We start from the raw sequence: 22841 nt of genomic DNA on the forward strand, positions 1-22841 counted from the left end.
ATAAAACTTTCAAGAACGAACATCACCATGGACCAAAATTCTTTCAGACACAAGACACAGAGACCCTTTTCCATTGGCTGAATTAACTTACTCTTAAACACAAAAAATATCAGGGGTTCCCAAGACTCTTTTAAGTTATTTCAGAACCAAGACGTTAGGGTTCCTCAAGTTCTTGAGTCACTGTGTTGTTATTAAGTGAAAAAGAAAGCCAAAGATTAAGCCTCACCTATACCTGCCCCGACCTGAATTTGATGAATTTCATTCGTTTTCAGACCGAGAGGAGGAGCATAATTGCAGAATCCATTTTCCCTACAAAACTTTACCATTTTGAACAAATTTTAAATTTTTGATTATGAAAAAAAAGACTGCCTATATTAAAAAAACCAGGCAAAATGCAAGCCCCGCCCACCCGCCCTATCTCAATTGTGATGATGTTTTTTATTCGTCGTGAACCGGGGGCGGAGCTTAATTGTAAAATCCTTATTTTTCTACAAGTTACAATAAGAAATTCTTAAAAACACAATCTGAAGTCTAAACTTAAGTGGATGAAAGGATTGATCAGGATTGGTCAGAGGGCTAAAAGTACCTGTCTCGGATTATCCATCCCACAAACACACAACACCAGTTATTAATACTTTCTATTTTCTGCAGAACACATCCGAATATACACGATATAATTTAAACAATGCAAAGAATTAAAAAAGGCAAGTCTTAATATTTATATATTTGTATCACGCACACTAAACTTATATATCATAAAAAAAAAACAACAAAAACGACCTATAAAGAAAAGGGAACATAACCACGAATGGTTAAATTTAAAAACCTACAAGTCATATAAATACACATTTACCTAAATAAATCTATTTCACAGATTTTGTTGAATGAATGAAACGATGTTTTGCAGCGTGTTGAACACACTTTTAGAAAATACTTGGAACTTTTTCTCTAAAACCTATCATACAGTCACCGTGTAAACACTTCCAACGTCTTTAGTTTTTGAATGTCACTTTCTGTGCCATTTTGAATACTACTAGAGGCCCTGTATACGTTACACTACTTCGTCAGACTTGAGAATTCCTAATCGAAAGTCACTTCTTCCGTCTTTTCCGCATCCGAGGAGAGCGCTTCGATCAGTGCGTCCACGCAGTTCTTTGGTATTAACGTACCTACGACAAACCGCCTATCAGAAATGGCCACGTACAAGCGACCAAGTTACTCACCAACCACCTTCAGGTCGTCCTTCGTGCGCAGCCTGATCACCTGCATCTTGTTGTTGTGCGTCCCGTTCTTGCTCGCCAGCACGCCCTCCACTCGGCTCCACACCGACAGCACCGATCCGGCCACCACGTTGTACGTTCGCCTCCGCAGCCCCACCTCGCAGTCGTGCCCCAGGTTCACGTTCCTGCAGTTGCCTCGCCAGTAGGCGTGCGAGCACGTGTTCACCGAGCTGTCGTACTGCTGCGTCCACGCCTCCTCCGCGTCCGCCGACTCCACCTTCTTATACTTCTTCTCCAGCTCGGCGAGGCTCTCCTGCCGGAACTGGAGGCCCGTGTTCGGCCGGTACACCGAGAACATCTGCTCTTTCTTCGACTCGCTCTTGTTCTTCTTGGAGGCGGAGGTCTCGACGGCCACCGCCAGGATGGCCGTGTGCTTGCCGTTGCGGATCTGGTGCGATATGTAGAAGCCCTCGTCCTCGCCGGTCAGCTCGGAGAGCTTCTCGAGCGCCTCCGGCCACGACATGCCGCGCTCCACGTGCACGGTGTGCAGCTCGGTGGGGGCGGTGCCGGTGGCGTGTTTGCGGAGGAACGTGACGGTGCGCACGCGCTTCACCATCTCGCCGCCGGCGCCCAGGTCGAGGATACCGAGGTCGAAGCGGCCGGAGCGCTTCGCCTGGGTTATTATTGCCTCGAGCGTGTCGGTGAAATACCTACGGGAGCAATTTAGAGGTTAATTTATGACAATCACTCTGAGCAGCAGTTAAGTAAGGACGATTCTGCGCAGTTTGACCGCTAGAATCGGTCTTACTTTTTGTCAATTCTCGGCGTCAGCCTTCCACTCACCTGAACAGTCTATTTTGTAATTCTACAGGCATTCCGAGTATTCTATTAAGGAACTTCGACATATTATTATAATCCTTATCCAAAGACAGCACCCCCGGCATCGACTCACTATTCACAATCAACCCCACCCCCACCAGCGCGGCGGCGACGTCCTTGAAGAAGTCACCCTTGTAATCCCTCGGCGGTGGTACCAACGGGCTCTCGTACCCCATGACCGCCTTCATGGTCGACTCCAGCGCCGCCCTTCCGTACTTATTATCAATATTAAACTGACTTAAATCTCTAGTTTCGGTCGCCCTCCTATCACCGTGCGTCAACGCCCCCAAACTCTCCAACCTCTTCGCCACGATCGACGCAAATCGCCTCTCTCCGGCCAAATCCGAGATCAAAAATATGTACTCTGGAGCGTTCACCTGTTCACAAACACACAAAAGTCATATTGAGCACCACAAACGCTGCACAATACCTTACCTGGTTACTGCGGTGCGTCCTGCCGAACTGCTGGATCGCCCTGTCCGCCGACCACGGTAGTTCCAAGGTGATGTGGACGCGCCGCCTCTGGTTCTTGACCCTCCGGTCGCTCTGCAGCGATATGCCGCTGGACGCCGCCTCCGAGATGATGGCGACGTCCTTCTCGCCGTCCATGAAGCGCTGCTTCTCGGTCAGGTTGAGCGTTTCTAGGGGGACGTCGCACTCGGAACGGCTCTCGTACTGGATGCCGCCGTCCTCGGTCTGGACAACGCGTCCTTTGCGACCGGTCATCTCGGCGACGTTCTCGGGGCCTCCGAGCTCGTCGATTAGCTGGTCGAGCGTGTTCGGAGGGAGGCGTTCGCCGAGACGCTCGATCTTGATGAGGATCTCCTCCTTCATGCTGCAAGCGCGCTCGATGGCGTCCATCGGGGGGGCGGTGGGCTTCGTTTCGGTGGCCACGCCGCCGTTCACTTTGGCTGGAAGGAAATCAGTTTTTTGTTAGAGTTTAGGAAATGTCAAAATTCGATCGTGGGAATTGTCAGAGCTTGAGTGGGAATTGGAGATTCCAGGAATTGAAAGTGGGAATTGGCGGAAATTGAGAGTAGGAAGACCTAAAAATTGAGCGTGGGAATTCAAGCGCGCGATTTTGAAATCAAGCGCGCGATTTTGAAATCAAGCGCGCGAATTTTCATATAGAGCGCGTGAATTTTGAGATCAAGCGCGTTAATTTTTAGACCAAGTGTGGGAATTTTGAGATCGAACCTGGGTACTCTAAGATATCGACCGCGAAAAGTAGCAGCGATAGGGTGAGAATTCTCAGAAATTGAGCATGGGAATTCTGAGATCTGGAGCGGGAATTCTTAGATCGAGCGTAGCAACTGCCAGAGATAGAGTTCTCATATTGAGTGCAAGAATATTCTGAGGTCCGAGAGTGAGAATGTTATGAGATCGAGCGAAGGAATTCTCGAGAACAAGCGCGGGAATTCTGAGAATGAGGGTGGGAATTTTGAAATCGAGCGTGAGAATTCTTAGGACTATCGCGAGGACTTTCCAAATCGAACGTATGAATTTTCAGAGACTGAAGGTGGTAATTTTGAGATTGAGAAGTTTGAGATTATCCTATGTCGAGTAGCAATCGGGCGTGAGAATTTTCAAAAATTGAGAATGGGAATTCTGACATTTAGCGTTGGAATTTTGAGACCGAGCGTAGGAACTGCCAGAAATCGAATTCTGCTATCACGTGTAAGAATATTCTGCGATCAGAGCGTGGAAATTTTGAAATCGAGCGTGAGAATTCTGAGGTGGAACATGAGAATTCTGAAATATACCGTAGAGATTTCTACAGATCGAAAATAGGAATTTTTACACATCGAAAGCAGAAATTTTCATAGATTGAACATGGAAAGTATCAGTGATGGGGAGTGAGAATTTTCAAAAATCAATCATGAGAATTTTGAGAACAAGCGTGGGAATTTGTTCGAAATCGAGCGTGGGAAATTTCAGGGACTGAACGTGGAAATTATAAGGACCGGTGTTGGAATTCTGAGATCTAGAGCAGGGATTCCTAGATCTAGAGAAGAAATTCTAAGATTGAGTGTGGGGGGGATTCTGACATCGAGCACGAGAATTTTGAAATCTACCGCGGGTTTTGACAGATCGAGAGTGGGAATTTTCAGAGATTGGGAACACGAGAATTTTCAGAAATAGAGCTTGCGAATTCTGAGATCAAGAGTGGGGACTGTCAAGATCTTGAACGTGGGAATTATCAGAGATCGAGCGTGGGAACTGACAAGATATTGAGCATGGGAATTCTAAGCTCGAGCATGGGAAATTTCGACATCGAGTGTAGGAGCTTTTTGAGAACAAGCCTGAGAATTCTGAAATCAAGCGTGGGAACTGTCAAAGTATTGAGCATGGGAAATGTCAGTGGTTGACCGTGGAAAATGTTAGAGGTTGACCGTGGAAAATATCAGCCATCAAGCGTGGGAATTCTGAGATCGAGCATGGGAATATTCTGAAATCGAGGGTGGCAATCTTCTGAGATAGAATCTAAAAATTTTGAGATCAAGCGTAGGAATTGTCAAGATGTCGAGGACGAGAATTGTCAGAGATCGACCGTGAAAAGTATCAGTGGTATTTTCAATGACTGGGCGCGGAAATTCTAAGCTCGAGCGTAGGAATTCTGAGATCGAGGGTGGAGATATTCTGAAATCGAAATTGAGAATATTCTGACATCGAACGTGAAATATTCTGAGACCTAGGGTGAGAATTTTGAGAATGAACGTGGGAAAATTGAGATCAAGTCTGAGAATTCTGAAATCAAGCGTTGGGAACTGAGCGGGGAAATTGTCAGAGATCGAGCGTACCAATCTTCTAAGATTAAGCGTGGGAATTCTAAGCTCGAGCGTGGGAAATTTTGAGATCAAGCCTAAGAATTCTGAGATCAAGCGTGGAAACTGTCAAAGTATTGAGCGTGGGAAATGTCAGAGATCGACCGTAGAAAATAGCCATCGAGCGTGGGTATTTTCAGTGAAAGGACATGGGAATCTTCTGAGATAAAGTCTAAAAATTCTGACATCGAGCATGTTAATTGTCAAGATATCGAGCACGAGAATTGTCAGAGATCAACGGTTGAAAGTATCAGCCATCGGGAGAGGGTATTTTCAATAATTGAGCATAGAAATTCTAAGCTCCAGCGTGGGAATTCTGAGAACGAGGTTGCGAATATTCTGAGATCAAGCCTGAGAATTCTGAAATCAAGCTTTGGGAACTGTCAAGATATTAAGCGTGGGAACTGACAATATATTGAGCTTGAGAATTCCAAGCTAGAGTAGAAGAAATTCTGACATCGAGCGTAGGAATTTTTTGAGATCAAGCCTGAGAATTCTGAAATCAAGCGTGCGAACTGTCAAAGTATTGAGCGTGGGAAATGTCAGAGAGTGCCCCTGGAAAATATCAGCCATCAAGCGTGGGTATTTTCAATTAATGGGCGTGAGAATTCTAATATCGAGCATGGGTATATTCTGAAATCGAGCGTAGAAATCTTCTGAGATAAAGTCTAAAAATTCTGAGATCAAGCGTGGGAATTGTTAAGATATCGAGGGCGAGAATTGTCAGAGATCGACCGTGGAAATATTCTGAGATCTAGGATGACAATTTTGAGAATGAACGTGGGAATATTCTAAGATCAAATCTGAGAATTCTGAAATCAAGCGTTGAGAACTGCCAAGATATTGAGAGTGGGAATTGTCAGAGATGGAGCGTGGGAATCTTCTGAGATCAAGTGTGGGAAATGACAGGATATTAAGCGTGGGAATTCAAAGCTCGAGCGTGGGAAATTTTGAGGTCGAGTGTAGGAAATTTTGAGGTCGAGCGTAGGAAATTTTGAGGTCGAGTGTTGGAAATTTTGAGGTCGAGCGTAGGAAATTTTGAGGTCGAGCGGAGGATTTTTTTCAGATCAAATCTGCGAATTCTGAGATCAAGCGTGGGAACTGTCAAAGTATTGAGCGTGGGAATTGTCAGAGATGGACCGTGGAAAATATCAACCATCAAGCGTGGGTATTTTCAATGAATGAGCGTGGGAATCCTGACATCGAGCATGGAAATATTCTGAAATCGAGCTTGGGAATCTTGTGAGATAAAGTTTAAAAATTCTGAGATCAGGCGTGAGAACTGTCAAGATATCGAGGGCGAGAATTGTCAGAAATCGACCGTGGAAAATATCAGCCATCGGCCGTGGGTATTTTCAATGATTGAACACGGGAATTCTAAGCTCGAGCGTGGGAATTTTGAGATCGAGGGTGGAAATATTCTGAAATCGAGATTGAAAATATTGTGACATTGAACGTGGAAATATTCTGTGATCTAGGTTCAGAGTTTTGAGAATGAACGTGAGAATATTCTGAGATCAAGTCTGAGAATTCTGAAATCAAGCGTGGGAATATTATGAAATCGAGAGTGGGAATATTTTGACATCGAACATGGAAATATTCTAACAGGGGTGAAAATTTTGAGATCGAGCGTGACAATATTCTGAGACAATGCCTGAGAATTCTGAGATCAAGCGTTGAGAACTGTCAAGATATTGAGCGTGGGAATGATCAGAGATCGAGCGTGGTAACTGACAAGATATTGAGCGTGGGAATTCTAAGCTAGAGCATGGGAAATTTTGAGGTAGGACGTAGGAATTTTTTGAGATTAAGCCTGAGAATTCAGAGATCAAGCATGGGAACTATCAAAGTATTGAGCGTGGGAAATGTCAGAGATCGACCGTGGAAAATATTAGCCATAGGGCGTGGGTATTTTCAATAGTTGAGCGTGGGAATTCTAAGCTCAAGTGTGGAAAATTTTGACATCGAGCGTAGGAATTTTTGAGATCAGTCTGAGAATTCTGAGATCAAGCGTGGGAACTGTCAAAGTATCGATCGTGGGTATTTTCAATCAATGAGCATAGGAATTCTGAGATCGAACATTGGAATATTCAGAAATCGGGCGTGGAAATCTTCTGAGATAAAGTCTTAAACATTCTGAGATCAAGTGTGGGAAATCTGAGAATTTTGGGATTGAGCGTGAGAATCTTCCGAGATTAAACCTGAGGGGTCAATAAAATGATTCAAAAATTAATTTTGTTCTGTGAATTACAGCGAGATCGACTTGTCATGGCTACACGCATCACACATCACAAATACTTCTAACACAAAACTGCGGGTTTTTGCAGCCACGTAAACAATGTATCGCGTTCTCCATAGTATTTTATCAACAGATGAGATTCTAGGGAGAATTTTGAACTGACAATCGCAAAAAAACTACTCTCTTTAACGAATTTTACTTTAACTTTACCAAATCTGGCAAAAAATGTATTCAAAATTTAAAATTAAGACAGTACCTTTGTTAGTCTTCTGTGTTAATATCATCGATAATTTATCCTGCGTAGACGTCCTCTTCTTCGGGGACTTCTTCTGCTTCTTCCCCTTCTTCTTGTTACGACTCCACGGATCATTGTCCGAATCACTATCCGAATTAAACGGATTAAAATCGCTGCTGGCGTTCGAATCGGAATGTTCCTCAGAAATCTCACTCTCGACATCAGACATGTGATACTCCGAATCTGCGCTCTTCACGGAATCGTTATCACTATCCGACGTCGACCATTTGTTCCTCTTCACAGCTCTGACGGCAGCCTGGCGCACTAAACAAAGCAAAAACAAACAAAAAATCGCCGCGATTCACACATTAAAAATCCTTACTTTTACGCTTCCCAGACGAGCTGCCTTCGTCGTTGCCGTTCGCCGCCTTCTTCGACACGCTCGACGGCGGCTCGAGCCCCAACAGCCTGTGTATCCTGCTGCGGTCCGGCGCCGGGAAATGTTTCTCCACCAGGGTTTGAAACACGCCTAGAACGCGAATTAGAAATGCCGCGATTGTACGACTCTCACTCACCTTTTGCCGTCGATACGAAGTCGGTGAGCTCGCCGTCGTCCCTCTCTAGCTGTTCCAAAGTTCGCGCTTCTCCCGTACTCTGTAAGCCTATAACTACGCATTTGCCGCACTTGATGGCTTCGTGTGCCACCGCCACGGCGTGCGGCACTTTCGCCGCTATGCACAAGTACTTGAAGAATCTCTGGTGAGCGGACCAGAACTGACCCCACATGGTCTTGCGCATGCGGTTTTCGGCATCGACGAGTTCGGCGGCCTCGTGGAATTTCTGCATGGCTTCCACCCATAGTCTGACGCTGGCGTCGTAGGTTTTTTCGAAATCTTTGGATAGGGGGACCTCTTCGATTTTGAAGGCGACGCCGTGGAAACTAAGCTGGCGGGCGATGTACATGCCTGCGAGTGGAAAGAAATTAATGAAATTTGGGAATTCTGAGATTGAGCGTGGGAATTCTGGGATTGAGCGCGGGAATTCAGATAGTGAGCGTGGAAATTTTGAGATTGAGCGTTAGGAATTCTAAGATTGAATGTGGGAATTCTGAGACTGAGTATGGGAATTCTGAGAAAGCATGATAATTTTTAAAAATCGAGCGTTGAAATGGCTATCGACCTTAGGAATTAGAGATTGCGGGAATAATGTGAAATCGAGCATTGGAATATTTTGACATAGATGGGGAATTATAGTTTGAGGACAGAAACTTCAGAAATTGAAAGTGGAAATTATTAAAAAACGAAAGTCAGTATTTTAAGAGAGAGAGAGAGAGAGAGAGAGAGAGAGCGTGGGAATTGTGAAAGATCAGGCGTAGGAAACCCCGCGGATTGAGCGTGAGAATTGGGGGAATTCTGAGATTTGACGGGTCAACTTTCAAATTGAAAGTAGGAATTTACAAAGATCGAGCATGAGAACTATTTAGTGATCAAATGTGGAAATTGTCAAAGATCGAACATAGGAATTGTAAGATATCGAGCATGAGATGGAGTTTTGAGATTGAACGTAGGAATATATTGAGATTCAGAATTATCAAAGATCGAATATGGAATTTTCAAAATCGACCATTAAAATTGCTAGAAATCGACCGTGGGAATTGTCACAGATCAAACGCAGGAATTTTCTCAGAACGAGTGTGGGAATTGTGATAGAACGAGCGTGGAAAATTTGGGATTGAGCGAGATCGATCTTGGAAATTCTGAAATCGAGATTAACAATATTCAAGAGTCGGCGCATAGAAATTCTGAGATCTGGGCAGAGAACTTTCAGATCAAGAGTAAGAATTTTCGGAAATCGAATATAAGAACTATTTAGACATCGAACGTGGGAATTGTCAACGATCGGACATGGGAATTGTAAAACATCGAGCATGGAATGATTTGCGGGAATATATTGAGATTGAGCGTGTAAACAATCTGAGGTGGACCGTGAGAATTCTGAGATTGAGCATGGGAATTCTCAAAGATCAAACGTTGGAATTGCAGATTGACTGTAGAAATTGCCAGAGGCAGAACCTGGAAATTGTCACAGATTGAGCGCGGGAATTTTCAGAGATCGAGCGTGGGAATTGTCATGAGCAAGCGTGGGAATTGTCATGAGCAAGCGTGGGAAATCTGAGATTGAGCGAGATCGAGTATGGGAATATTCTGAGGTCGAATGTAGAAATGGTCATAGCTCGAGAGTGGGAAATTTTCAGAAATTGAGCATGGAAATTTTGAGAACGAGTGTGGGAATCATCAAAGATTGAGTGTAGAAATTTTGTAAGATCAAGCGTTGAAATTGTTAGAAATCGACCATGGGAATTAGAGATTGACTGTTAAAATTGTCAGAGATACAGGGCGGGAATTTTCTGAGAACAAGCGTGGGAATTGTGACAAAACGAGCGTGGGAAATCCGAAATTGGATAAGATCGGGCGCGGAAATTCTGAAATCGAGATTTAATATTCAGAATCTGAGCATAGGAATTCTGAGATCTGGGCGTCAAACTTTCAGATCTAGAGTAGGAATTTTCCGAGATCGAGTATGAGAAATATTTAAAGATCGGACGTGGGAATTAGGGCATGAGATGGAATTTTGAGGTCGAGCGTGTGAATATATTGAGATTGAACGTGAAAATTCTGGGATTGAGCATGGGAATTCTCAAAGATCAAACATTGGAATTGCTAAAAATTGACCTTGGGAATTACAGATTGACTGTAGAAATTGTTAGAGGTAAAGCGTGGGAATTGTCACAAATTGAGCGCGGGAATTTTCAGAGATTGAGTATGGTTCGAATGCAGAAATTGTCATAGCTTCTGAATGGGATTCTTACAGATTATATGCGCAATTTGTCAGAAATTTAGTGTGAAAAATAATCTGGAATCGTGGAAATTGTTAAGGGATTGGGCGAGGGAGCATAGCAATTAAAGATCGAACTTAGGAATTGTCAAAAATAGAAATTGTCAAAAAAGCAAGTATTGTCAGAAATCGAGCATAGAAATTTTCAAAATTCAAGCGTGGGAATACGAATATTCTGGCGTCGAACGTGGGAATAACCTGAAATCGAATATTCTGACATCAAAGAGAAATTAAGAGATTGAGCATAGCAAGTTCCAGAAATTAAAAGTGGCAAACATCAGAAATCGAGAATGGGAAATCAGAGACATTTTCTCAAAATGACCATGAAAATATTGAAATCGAGCTCTGAGAATTGTCAGAGAGCAAGCGCGGGAATTCTGAGATTGAGTGGGAAATTTTCAGAGATTGAGCATGGAAATTCTGCGAACTGCCGTGAGAACTTTCACAGATGGAGAATGGGAACTTTCGAAGATCAAGTGTGGAAATTTTCAAAGACTCAGCTTGGGAATTTTCAAAGAACGAGTTGAAATTGCTAGAGATCGAGCGTGGGAATTGTCGTATATCGAGCGTAGGAGTATTCTCAAAATGAGCATGAAAATACTGAAATCAAGCGCTGAGAATTGTCTGAGTGCAAACGCGGAAATTCTGAGATTGAGCGTAGGAAAATATTGAGATCGAGCGTGTGTAAACTATCACAGGCGGGGCGTGAGAATTGTAAGATTGAGCATGGGAATTCTGAGAACGAGCACGGAAATCATCAAAGATCGAGTGTGGAAGTTTTCAAAGACTCAGCTTAGGAATTTTCAAAGAGCGAGAGTTGAAATTGCTAGAGATCGAGCGTGGGAATTGTCGTATATCGAGCGTAGGAGTATTCTCAAAATGAGCATGAAAATACTGAAATCAAGCGCTGAGAATTGTCTGAGTGCAAACGCGGCAATTCTGAGATTGAGTGGATTGAGAACGCCCCATGTTATTATGATCTGAAAGAATATCCGGAGATTCTTTGCTGTATTATTTTTGAAAAAAATTTGGAACATTTCAGAGATTCCTGTAAAGAATTTAATAGAATCTTAGGGACCCATGGTGTTTTATTTTTAATAATTTGAAAGAATCTCAGGTGTTCTATTTTGAAAGAATCTGGAAGCACTTCGAAGTTCTCTAGGTGTTTCATTTTTGAAAGAATCTCCGGGATCTCTTTGTTTTATATTTAAAAGAATTTGAAAGAATCTCGGCGTTCTTTTAGTGTTTAATTTTTGTAGGTGTTTACAAGAACCTTCGGAGTTTCCCTGGTGTTTTACTTTTGAAAGAGTTTGAAAGAATCTTGAGACACCTAGTGCGATTTTTTTAAAGAATGTAAAAGATTCTTCGGGGCTTCTGAATATTTTATTTCTGAAAGAATTTGAAAGTAGCTTGAGAACGCTCCATGTTGTTTTTATGGTCTGAAAGAATATCCAGAGTTTCCTTGATGTATTATTTTTGAAAGAAATTTGGAACATTTCAGCGATTCCTGGAAAGAATTTAATAGAATCTTAGGGACCTATGGTGTTTTATTTTTAATAATGTGAAAGAATCTCGGGTGTTCTATTTTGAAAGAATGTGGAAGCAGTTTCGAAGTTCTCTTGGTGTTTCATTTTTGAAAGAATCTCCGAGATCTCTTTATTTTATATTTAGAAGAATTTGAAAGAATCTCGGCGTTCTTTTAGTGTTTAATTTTTGTAGGTGTTTACAAGAACCTGGGGGGTTTCTTTGGTGTTTTACTTTTGAAAGAGTTTGAAAGAATTTTGAGACACCTAGTGCGATTTTTTTAAAGAATGTAAAAGAATCTTGAGAACGCCCCATGTTGTTTTTATGGTCTGAAAGAATATCCGGAGTTTCCCTGCTGTATTATTTTTGAAAGAAATTTGGAACATTTCAGAGATTCCTGGAAAGAATTTAATAGAATCTTAAGGACCCATGGTGTTTTTAATCATTTGAAAGAATCTCGGGGTTCTATTTTGGAAGAATGTGGGAGAATTTCGGAGTTCTCTTGGTGTTTGATTTTTGAAAGAATCTCGGGGATCCATAGTGTTTTATTGTTGAAATATGTAGTTTGGAAGAATCTTAGTGGCCTCTATTGCCACTTTTTTCAAAAAAAGCGTAAAAGATTCTCCAGGATCTCTTTGTGTTTTGTATTTAAAAGAATCTAGGGGTTTTCTTGGTGTTTTATTTTTGAAAGAATTTAACAAAATATTGGGGGCTCCTATTGGCTTCTCTTTAAAGAATGAAAAAGATTCTTCGGGATCTCTTTGTGTTTTATTTCTGAGAGAATTTGCAAAAATCACGGAGGCCCCTAGTGTTTTATTTTTAAACAATGTGAAAGAAACTAGGTGATTACTGGGGTTTTATTTTTGAAAAAGTTTAAAGGAATCTTGAGGATTCCTACTGCCGTTTTTTTAAAGAATGTAAAGGATTCTCTGGATCTTCATATCTTTTTTCTGAAAAAATTTTGAAGAATCTTGGGGACCTCTGATGTTTTATTTTTAATAACTTGGAAGAATCTTTTTCCCCAAGAATGTAAAAGATTCTTCCGGACCTCTTTGTGAATCTCTGAGGTAACTGATGATTTATTTTGGACGAATTTTGGAAATTTCGCTGGTGTTTGTTACACTTTTGGAAAAAAAATAAAAAATTTGAAAGTCTTTAGTCTGTCCTCTATAACCAATTTTTTAGGAAAACGACTCGGTTTATTACAAGCCAAAGTCGGCCTCAGCTGCCTCATCAAGAACTTCAAGTTCACCGTGAACCCCAAAACTCAAGAACCCCTTCAAATGCAACCGAGTCCCACTATTCTAGCGGCAGTGGGTGAAATTTGGTTGAACGTCGAAAAAATATAATTTTTTTCTTTTCAATAAAAAAGTAGACAAAACTTACTAACCTCTCAACTTCATATCCATCGCCACGATCTCCATAGCACCGACTCCTCTCTTTTCCACTGCCGAAATAAAATCGGCAAACTCTTTGAATGGTGTGCCTTCACCCCACATGCCCAACCGTACCATATATGCCATATTCCTGGGTTCCGAGGCACCCGTAGCGGACGCGTAAACGACCCGCGCTTTGGGTAATTTGTTCTGTATTTCCAAAACCGTCAAACCTAAATTCAGGATGTTTTTAGACAAACGTAGACTTTAAAGTCACTATTCCTACCTGTCTTCGTCGGCTTCGACGACCCCACCGGACACAGATTCTTCGCCCTGTGACACTCGTCAAAGATAATCAAACCATCAAAATCCTGCCCGCACCACTGCAGCAGCTGCTTCAGCCTCGACTTGTACTTCCCCCCCGCCGAATTGCTCTCGCCAATCAGCGCCGAGTACGTGCTGAAAATCACCCCCTTCTTGACGTTCCCGTTCACCGCCGACGAGATCTTCGCGTATTTGAATTTGTTCAGCGGGTGGACCTCGATCCGGCCGGCTCCGATGTCGCGCAGGTCGCGCTCAGCGTCGTACTTGAGATCGTTCGAGACCGACACCCAGATGGCGCGCTTACGCCCCTTCATGTAGTTTTCGAAGATTACCCCGGCGATGGTGCGGCCCTTGCCGACGCCGGCGCCGTCGCCGATGAGGAAGCCAGCGCGCGAGCCGTCGGGCAGGATGTGTTCGTGCGCCTGGCACGCGTAGGTGATGCTCTCGAGCTGCAGGGCAGAGAGGGCGCCCGACCGGATGGTGTCGTCGGGGATGGAGAGCTTATACCAGACGTCGGCGGGCGCCACGGACGAGAGGGAGGCGGTCTCGACGACGGGATCCGGGTGCTTCTTGCCGAGCTTGAGCTTCGAGGGCATGTAGTCGGCGTAGGTCTCGGCGACGCCGAGCTCTTCATCGTCGACCTGCAATTTGGGGATTTTTACTCTGAACTGTCAAATAAAAAACCAAATTTCATGACCTACTAGATGACTTTTTCCAATCATATAGTGATCATGTGTTATTTTTGGTGTAATATTGGTTGCCTATTTTCATTTTACTAATAGTTTACCTCTTCCTCCTCCTGGTGGTGCATCGGCTTCGCCCCGGCGTTCATCCACATCGACGCCACCGCCTTATTGCTCAACTGGCCGCCCCACGTCGGCGGCCCCGTCGGGTTTGAGTACAGCAGGGCCGACAAATTCTGCAGAAACGGATTCTGCATGTAGGGGCTGTTCATCCCCAACGCCGCCATCTCCACTGTCAACAGAACACCGATTACAACCTCCCTTCGAACACCTCCACACACCAATAAATAAATAAATAAATAAATATATCAACAACAAAAAGCGCCTCACATGCTGTCAACCAATCGTAGAAAGGAAAAAAAATGTCAAAAGAAAGAAAAAAATTTCGACTCCTCTGCTGTGGTTAATGCTACACTACCTACTCGAAGGATACAAAATAAGTACATGCTTCTGTTAATTTCGGCAATCCCTTTCAACTATCCAAAAAGTGAAAAAGGGGCGAAACTCACGTTGTTTAAGCGAGTTGGACTTACTCTGTTGGAGAAATTGGGCTGCGTTGAAGCCACCCGGACCAGAGGGCGGAAACATGGAGCCCATGTTCATGGGGCCCCCCAAACTGCTGAGCATGCTGGCCATCGCGGCCACACTGCCCATACTGTATGGGGAACCCACTGCAACACCACAATGAGAAAAACCCAACCACGACAATGTATGGAGTTTGTTAGTTACAGAAGGTGAGACGAAATGGCCGTTCCACAACGTGACCACAGATCCGTGGGGGTCTTTTTAGATTAACAACTTACATATTAACTTGCAAACTTCAAAGAACAACTTTGGATTGTGGTTGTAGCCAAAGTTCAAGCAAAATGTCTGGATTCTGGATTCTGGATTCTTAATTTATGGGGGCTGACCGTAGCCAGCCGGCACTTAGGCCTCGCCTTTGGGCCCATTGTACCTTCCCCAAGTCCATATCAGGGTGTTTTCCCGCTCCTCTACTCGTCAAGCCATCCAACTGCTTGAATGTACTTGAGTAATGCAGAGGGTGGAAACTCCCTGATATTTGCCATACTAGGCCAGATGTCCCCTAGTATGGATTCCCTGTAGGAGGCTAGGGCTGGACACTCACGAAGAATGTGCTCAGCTGTTTCCTCTTCTTCATTGCATCCACGACAGATTGGGTCTGTTGCTACCCCTATCGTATGTCTGATAGTAGATCGAGTTTTTACTTTTCAATGCAAGAGGTTTTACTATTGGATTTTTAAAATCAATATTCCTATGTACAGCTTGTAATTTACAGTATCCGTACTCTATTTTTAGTGTAACTATAAGACTTATTATAACATTAAATATTCAGTAGTATAAAAGAGATTTGTGGTTATATCGATAATTTACTGACTAAGAGGAATCAATCGTATATAATCACATGTAATTAGCTCTAATTATCTCCAATTTACGAAATTATGTCTCAATTGGCTACAATTATTTATTTATTTATCCATTAGTTATTTCAATTCATTATAAATCACTATTAATTAACATAATTATTAATTGTTAGTCGCTGTTAATACTTATGCACCAATATAAAGGAAAATAGTTTTAAAATTTATTTGTTAATTTTCCTTTGACTGATTTAATTAATGGATTAATCCGTATGTTATTTCAACATATGTCAATTAATTATAATTAATTTATTCACTCTCTGACCTTTAAGAGAAACAATTCACATTTCCAATGTTCCAAGGATTGTTTTTGAAAAATTTTTCCTTGTAAAATCAAGAACAAAGTTGCTTTCTGTTCCACCTTAATATTATATATATTATAATTAATCAGTTATTAATTTTAGTTGAGTATAGTTAATAATTACAGTTAATTTCTCCTAATTAACTTAATTCATTTATCCCCTTTTCATTTGATCGTTATTGAAAAGTTGCGTTTGTGTTGAATTTTCTTAATTTTTTTAAGAAATAAAGAATATAAAATTTGTACCTAATGGTTAATTATAATGAATGACTAAAGACTATTATAAATCACCATTAATTAACATAGTATTAATTGATTTAATTAATGTCTAATCCATTTGATCATTATTGACCCCTCAGAACGAAAAATTTACATTTTTATAATCACGTGCTTAAAAATTTTTCTCAAATCAGGAACAGAAAGTTGCTTTTCTGTCGAATTTTCTCATTTTTTTCTGAACGAATTAAAGATTATAAAATTTTCATCTGATAGTAATTGTGGGGGCTGGCAAGTCCCACAAAATTGTATAGTATTTGTAAAGTACTCGAAAAGCTATAACGTTATATGACCATCATAAAATTATCCCATTGTGTCGATGTTAAGTTGTTTACAACAGAAAAGGTTTTAAGGTCGTAAATAACGTGTCCACTGCAGCTCGACCGGCTGCTGTTGGTTCGTTCAAGGGTGTCTTTCACTAAATATCTAACTACCTACTGCTACTACCTGCAGCCACAAAGGGTTCCGAAATAATCAGTCGCTTTGAAGACGATTTATTGCCAACCCGTAAGCTTAGTGCGAACCACACAAAGGGGGTATTTATTTGCGGTCAACAACTTTTACGATGGTCATATAACCTTATATCTTTTGGGCTATATATTTGTATATAATCTGTATTTAATTACTTCCAACCAATATCACCCCGAAAGTTTCTCTTCGTCCACCTGCATGTCGTAAAACCTATCTTTTGTTCACCCTTCTCAGTAATACTTATCCTTTCCCAGATTTCGAGTACCTTCCAAGAACCCTTTAGACACAACTGTGTTCACCCCAAGTGCTGTTTCAATCACCTGATCACCCCACATAATTATTCCAAAAACTTCATTAAATTTCATCATTAATTAACACAAGTCATATTAATTTTGGTTTGGTATTTAATCGCCGTGAATACTTATCTACAATTAATAATTAAAAAGAAAAATTGCATTCCGATTAATTCTGATTAATTTCCCTTAATTGATTCATCCGTTTATCAATTGATCATTACAATTTTCCAATTAATTTTAATTAATTAATTTATTCACTGACCCGTATTTTCTTAGAAGGAAAAAAATCGTATTTTTTAATTGGACCTCATGGTTAATTATAATTAATCATCTAAGACTTAATTATAATTCACCCCTAATTAATTAACAGTTATTAATTTTAGCTGAGTATAGTTAATCGTTGTCGATACTTGCTTACTTTTATTAATTACAAGAAAAATGTTATTACTATTATATGTAGCTTATTTCCTTGGCTTGATTAATTGCGTAATTCGTTTGTCCACTAATTAAATTGAATTACAATTAATTTATTCTTTCACTGACCTGTATTTCCTTGGAAGGTCAAACATCTTCAAAATTACGTAAAAAATTTTTTCTTGAAACAAGAACATTGTTGGATTTTCTTCTTTTTTTATAAACAAAATAAAGATTTCAAGATTTCGTCTTAATAATTAATTATAATTAATCACCAAAAACTTCATTCACTATTAGTTAACACATATATTAATTTTGGTCGAGTATATTTAATCACTTTTGAAACTTAGGTACTTTTGATAAATAAAAGTAAAAATTTTATTGCGATTAATTATTGTTAAGTTCCCTTAATTGGATTCATTCATTGAGTAATTCCTTTATTAATTAATCATAATTGAACTTTCGCCAATTAATTTAATTCGATGTATTATGATTAATTATAGTTAATTTCCCTTAACTGGCTCAATTAATTGAATAATTCGCTTGTTAATTAATCATAAAGAAACACTTGCCAATTAATTATAATTAGCTTATCCTTTCATTGACCCATACTTCCCTATTTTGAAAATTGTGTTAAAAATTGGGTTAAAAATTTTTCTTTGATCAGGAATAGAAAGTTGCTGCAGAAAGATTATAAAATTTTCACCTGATAGTAATTATTATTAATCACCAAAAACTTAATTAAATGTCATCATTAATTAACACAAGTCATTAATTTTGATTGACTGCATTTAATTACCGTGAATACTTAATGCAATTAATAATTAAAAAGAAAAATTGCATTCCGATTAATTCTAATTAATTTCTCTTAATTGAATCATCTATTTATTAATTCATTTTTATTAATTAACCAATTAATTATAATTTTGTCATTCACTACTTTCTTAGAAGAAAAAAATCATATTTTCAAAATGGTGTTACAAATTTTTTAAATAAATTTTCTCAAATCATTCGTAAAAAATTACTTTCCAGTTGGACTTTTTTTCAAGAAATAAAGATACTAAAATTTGGATCTCATGGCTAATTATAATTAATTACCTAAGACTTAATTATAATTCACCATTAATTTATTAGCAGTTATTAATTTTGGTTGAAATAGTTAATCACTTTTGAAACTAAACTACTAAAAATTTTATTACGATTAATTATTGTTTAGCTCCCTTAATTGGCGTATTTCATTGGGTAATTCGTTTGTTAATTAATCGTAATTGAACTTTTGCCAATTAATTTAAATATAAAATAAATGTGCTGCGATTAATTATAGTTAATTTCCCTTAATTGGCTTAATTAATTGAATAATTCTCTTAAATTTTCAAAATTGTGTTAAAAATTTTTGAAAATTGTTTCTTGAAAGAAACAAGAACAAAAATGTCTTAATTTTTTTTTTTTAACGAAATGAAGAATCTACAGTTGCCACCTGATAATTATAATTAGTCACCAAGAACTTAATTATAATTCACTATTAATTCACAGCTATTAATTTTGGTGGAGTATTTTGAATCGCTTTTGAAACATATTTAGGTACCTTTAATAAATAAAGGTAAAATTTGTATTACGATTATTATAGTTAAGTTCTCTTAAACGGCTTCATTCACTGATTAATTCGTTTGATAATTAATCACAATTAATTATAATTAAATATTCTTTCACTGACCCATACTTCTTTAGAACAATTAATTATAATTAATTTTGTCATTCACTGACCCATACTTGCTTAGAAGAAAAAAAAAATTTAAATGGTGTTACAAATTTTTTAAATAAATTTTCTCAAATCATTCGCAAAAAAATATTTTTCTGTTGGACTTTTTTTTTAACGAAATAAAGATTCTAAAATTTGGACCTCATGGCTAATTATAATTAATTACCTAAGACTTAATTATAATTCACCACTAATTAATTAACAGTTATTAATTTTGGTTGAGTATAGTTAATCGATTTTCATATTTTCCTACTTTTATTAATCAAAAGGGAAAATTGTATTATGATTATTGTTAATTTCCCTTAATTGGCTTGACTAATTGAGTAATTCGTTTGTCTATTAATTAAATTGAAATATTTGACAATTAATTTACAGTTTCAAAATGACGTAATTTTTTTTTCTTGAAAGAAACAAGAACAAAAAGTTGCTCTACTGTTGGATTTTTTGTTTTTTGTTTATAAACAAAATAGAAATTCTAAAGTTTCGACTTTGTAATTAATTATAATTAATCACCAAAGATTTCATTATAATTCAGTATTAATTAACAGAGACATTAATTTTGGTTGTGTTTATTAAATCGCTTTTGAAACAACAACCTTTAATAAATAAATGTAAAAATTGTATTACCGTTAATTATAGTAAACTTTTTGTTGGGAACTTGGCTGCAGTCCTTGACTAATTCATTTATTAATTAATTATAAATGAACATTTGTCAATTAATGATTAATTTACTGCATTATGATTAATTATAGTAAATTTCCCTTAATTCGTTTAATTAATTGAAGAATTCATTTGATAATTAATCATAATTAAACATTCGCCAATTAATTACAATTAATTTATTCTTTTACTGACACATACTTCCTTAAAAGGATAACCTTACATTTGCAAAATTTCGTCATAATTTTTTTTTTAAGAAATAGGAAATAAAGATTCGAAACTTTCCATGTGATAATTAATTATAATTAACCACCGAAGACGTCATTATAATTCACTATTAATTAACGCAAATATTAATTTTGGTTTAGGATTATTTATGGCTAAGTTCCCTTAACCTTGGCTTCATTCATTGAGTAATTCGTTTGTTAATTAATCATAATTGGAGATTTGTCAATTAATTATAATTAATTTATTCTTTCACTGATCCTAATCTCACACACAATTTGCGTGTTAATTTGTTTTTCTTGAAAAAATTTTCTTAGCTTTTTTTTAAACGAAATAAATATTCTAAAGCTTCTACCTGACAATAATAATTAATAGTTAATTTTCCTTAATTGACTTAACTATTCGATTAATTCATACATTTGCTAATTAATTGTAATTAATTTATACCCATTGACCTATACTTTCTTAGAAGGAAAAATTCATGTATTCAAAATAGCGGGTTATTTTTTTTTATTATTATTTTCTTGAAGCAGAAAAAAAGTTGTATGTTGGATTTTCTCAATGTTTTCTAAACGAAATAAAGTTTTGATTTATAATTAATTTATACATTGACTGACCCATAGGAGATTTCAAAATCTCTATCCGATATTTTACAATTATGAAATTGCGTTAAAAATACATCCCCATTAAAAAAAAATAATGCCAAGAACAGCCAACGCAAAAATTTATAGTGGCATAAATTTAACTTACCTCACTCATTTGAGTTAAGTAATGAGTTACATTATCACACTAATTTACACATAAGCATGTTTTTCAGTTATTTAAATTACACTTAGCCGGTTCGCGCTTAAAATTTTGTATGCAACACATTATTGAATGAATACATTATCATACTACAACTTAAACCCACTCATGCAGTAGTAAACTTTTTTCTTCACTTGTGATGTAATCAATCTTTGGGCAGAAAATTATGCCATTATCTGTGTACTAAATTTATAATAATAACATTTCGTATATGAAATTTTGTTTTAAATTGTAAGCAAAGAGTTTTCTTGTGGAAAATATGAGAAATGGACCCTGAAATTCCAATTTGTTTTTTAACGAGTTAAATTATAAATATGCAACCAATGTTACATAAGTGAATTTTGTATGCAAACAATAAATTTATTTGTTTTTTACCACACTTTATTTTGAAAACACTTCTTGATTTAAACTCCATTGCTTAACCACTGCCAACAGTAATGTGCCATTAGACACATTTTTTTAAATGTCATTTTCAACGCATGCGCAGTTCAGTCTCCACGCAAAAAACTAACTCATGTTCTATACATAACTGTGAGCGTCTTTCCAAAATCCTGTAGAAGTCTCTTATGCAATTTCCGTTAAATTTAATTCTAAAAACACCACTACACCAATAAACACTACTATATACCCAGATGCTAAAGAATTAATTCCTTATTTTTTCTGGCATGTCCTTTATAAACAAAGCTAAAAAATAAAAAACAAGTAGTTCTTTGGAGTGTAAAACTTGCTTCAAATTTATATCTCCGTTGGACATAACCTCTGTTGATTCTAAAAAATCAATAATATTTCGTAAAAATAAGGCAATTATGATTTCATTAAAATCCATGATATGGCTACTCCATAATAAATTAATGAGAATATGTAAGTTATTAAAACCAAAATTTGCAAAATTCAGACCCACCCTAAACCGATCTGTCGCCATTTTATGGACTGGCCCAAAAGCCCTACTTACTTGGAGAATTGCGCATCATGTCATAAGGTCCCAGAGTCATATTCCCGGGCATTTTGCTGTTGCCCCCCATTGTCATCGGAGTTGGTTTCACTTCGTTCTTCACCATATCTTCCAACTTGAGTTTCGACTCCCGAGTCTCCTGGATAGCGGCAGCCGCAGCGAGATCCTTCCCACCACCTTCAACCCAGTCGTCAATCACACAAACCCAAAAAATCCAACAACCACTCACCAGGCACCTCAATCTTATCAGGATCCTCATCATCATCGAAATCGCTCCCCGACATGTTATCAAGTTCCTCGTCCATCCTGTTTCGCTTAGTCGTCAATTCAACTCTTCACAACTCTAATTCTGCAAGTTTTTCACTCGGTGAGAAGATTGAGCGAAGCTGCGATAAACTATTCATAACACAGCATGACTAATGCAAAGGGGCTAAATTTTTATTTTGCAGCAAATATGGCGCAAACCAACGCCCTAATCCCACAAAGCCGACCCGAACAAACCCAAACCGACCCAAATCCTCGCATATCAAGCCACCAAACCCCCCGAAACCGACCAACTCCGCAAGTTTTTTTTGTTTTTTGGTTATGAATTTTTAACAAAGCTTCGACCGCCGGAAAAAGAAAAAAACGCCGCCTTTTCGCCCAAAACTCACCCAACACCGCCCCCGCGTCCACGCCGACACCCAATCGCCCCCAATTAACGCGAAATTAACACAAAAATCAACAAAAATAAACACAAAAGTGACCGATTCAAGTCATGTAAAAAAATGACATTAAGATTTTTTAAAACGGGTTTTTGCGGGCATTCGCCGGGGAAATGCCGCGCTTTCACGTGAAAACGCCGCGAGGACCGATCACGAGCCGAATTAGAGTGAAAAAGTACTTACGTTCAGCTCACAACGCGGCATAATTCGATTTAAACTCGACGAAAATATGCACTGCCATACATACAAACGCCATTACCCATCATGCACTGCAGACTAC

At 38.7% G+C, this 22841-nt stretch overlaps 1 protein-coding gene across 4 annotated transcripts; it reads right to left on the reverse strand.

The window, feature by feature from the left end:
• Positions 1-709: 709 nt before the first annotated feature.
• On the reverse strand, positions 710-22833 carry Sno (strawberry notch). 4 transcript variants are annotated; one of them, XM_064070252.1, is made up of 14 exons: positions 22745-22833; positions 22087-22206; positions 21858-22034; positions 14794-14931; positions 14305-14492; positions 13480-14158; positions 13208-13426; positions 7974-8363; positions 7781-7927; positions 7420-7722; positions 2535-3010; positions 2064-2476; positions 1224-1930; positions 710-1169 (listed from the first exon to the last, which is right to left on the reverse strand). In XM_064070252.1, the coding sequence occupies exons 2-14, from the start codon at positions 22160-22162 to the stop codon at positions 1081-1083; spliced, it is 4002 nt and encodes a 1333-aa protein (XP_063926322.1). In that variant the 5' UTR covers positions 22163-22206; positions 22745-22833; the 3' UTR covers positions 710-1080. The 4 variants fall into 4 exon arrangements, with proteins under 4 accessions (XP_063926322.1, XP_063926320.1, XP_063926321.1 ...); XM_064070250.1 differs by having other exon boundaries at positions 14770-14931; XM_064070251.1 differs by having other exon boundaries at positions 14770-14931; positions 22087-22253.
• Between the last annotated feature and the right edge of the window lie 8 nt (positions 22834-22841).

Source organism: Zophobas morio, unplaced genomic scaffold (genome assembly GCF_036711695.1).
Source record: "Zophobas morio isolate AGI-343-1 ecotype UQ-CSIRO unplaced genomic scaffold, CSIRO_AGI_Zmor_V1 ptg000038l, whole genome shotgun sequence".
NCBI lineage: Eukaryota > Metazoa > Arthropoda > Insecta > Coleoptera > Tenebrionidae > Zophobas > Zophobas morio.

Excerpts from the sequence above, each read along its gene's own strand:
- Sno (XM_064070250.1), bottom strand. The coding sequence starts at position 22,162 with ATGGACGAGGAACTTGATAACATGTCGGGGAGCGATTTCGATGATGAT. Across the intron at positions 7,723-7,780 it reads CTCGTCTGGGAAGCGTAAAA|TGCGCCAGGCTGCCGTCAGA; the intron begins GTAAGGATTTTT and ends TGCTTTGTTTAG. Across the intron at positions 1,931-2,063 it reads TTACAAAATAGACTGTTCAG|GTATTTCACCGACACGCTCG; the intron begins GTGAGTGGAAGG and ends TTGCTCCCGTAG.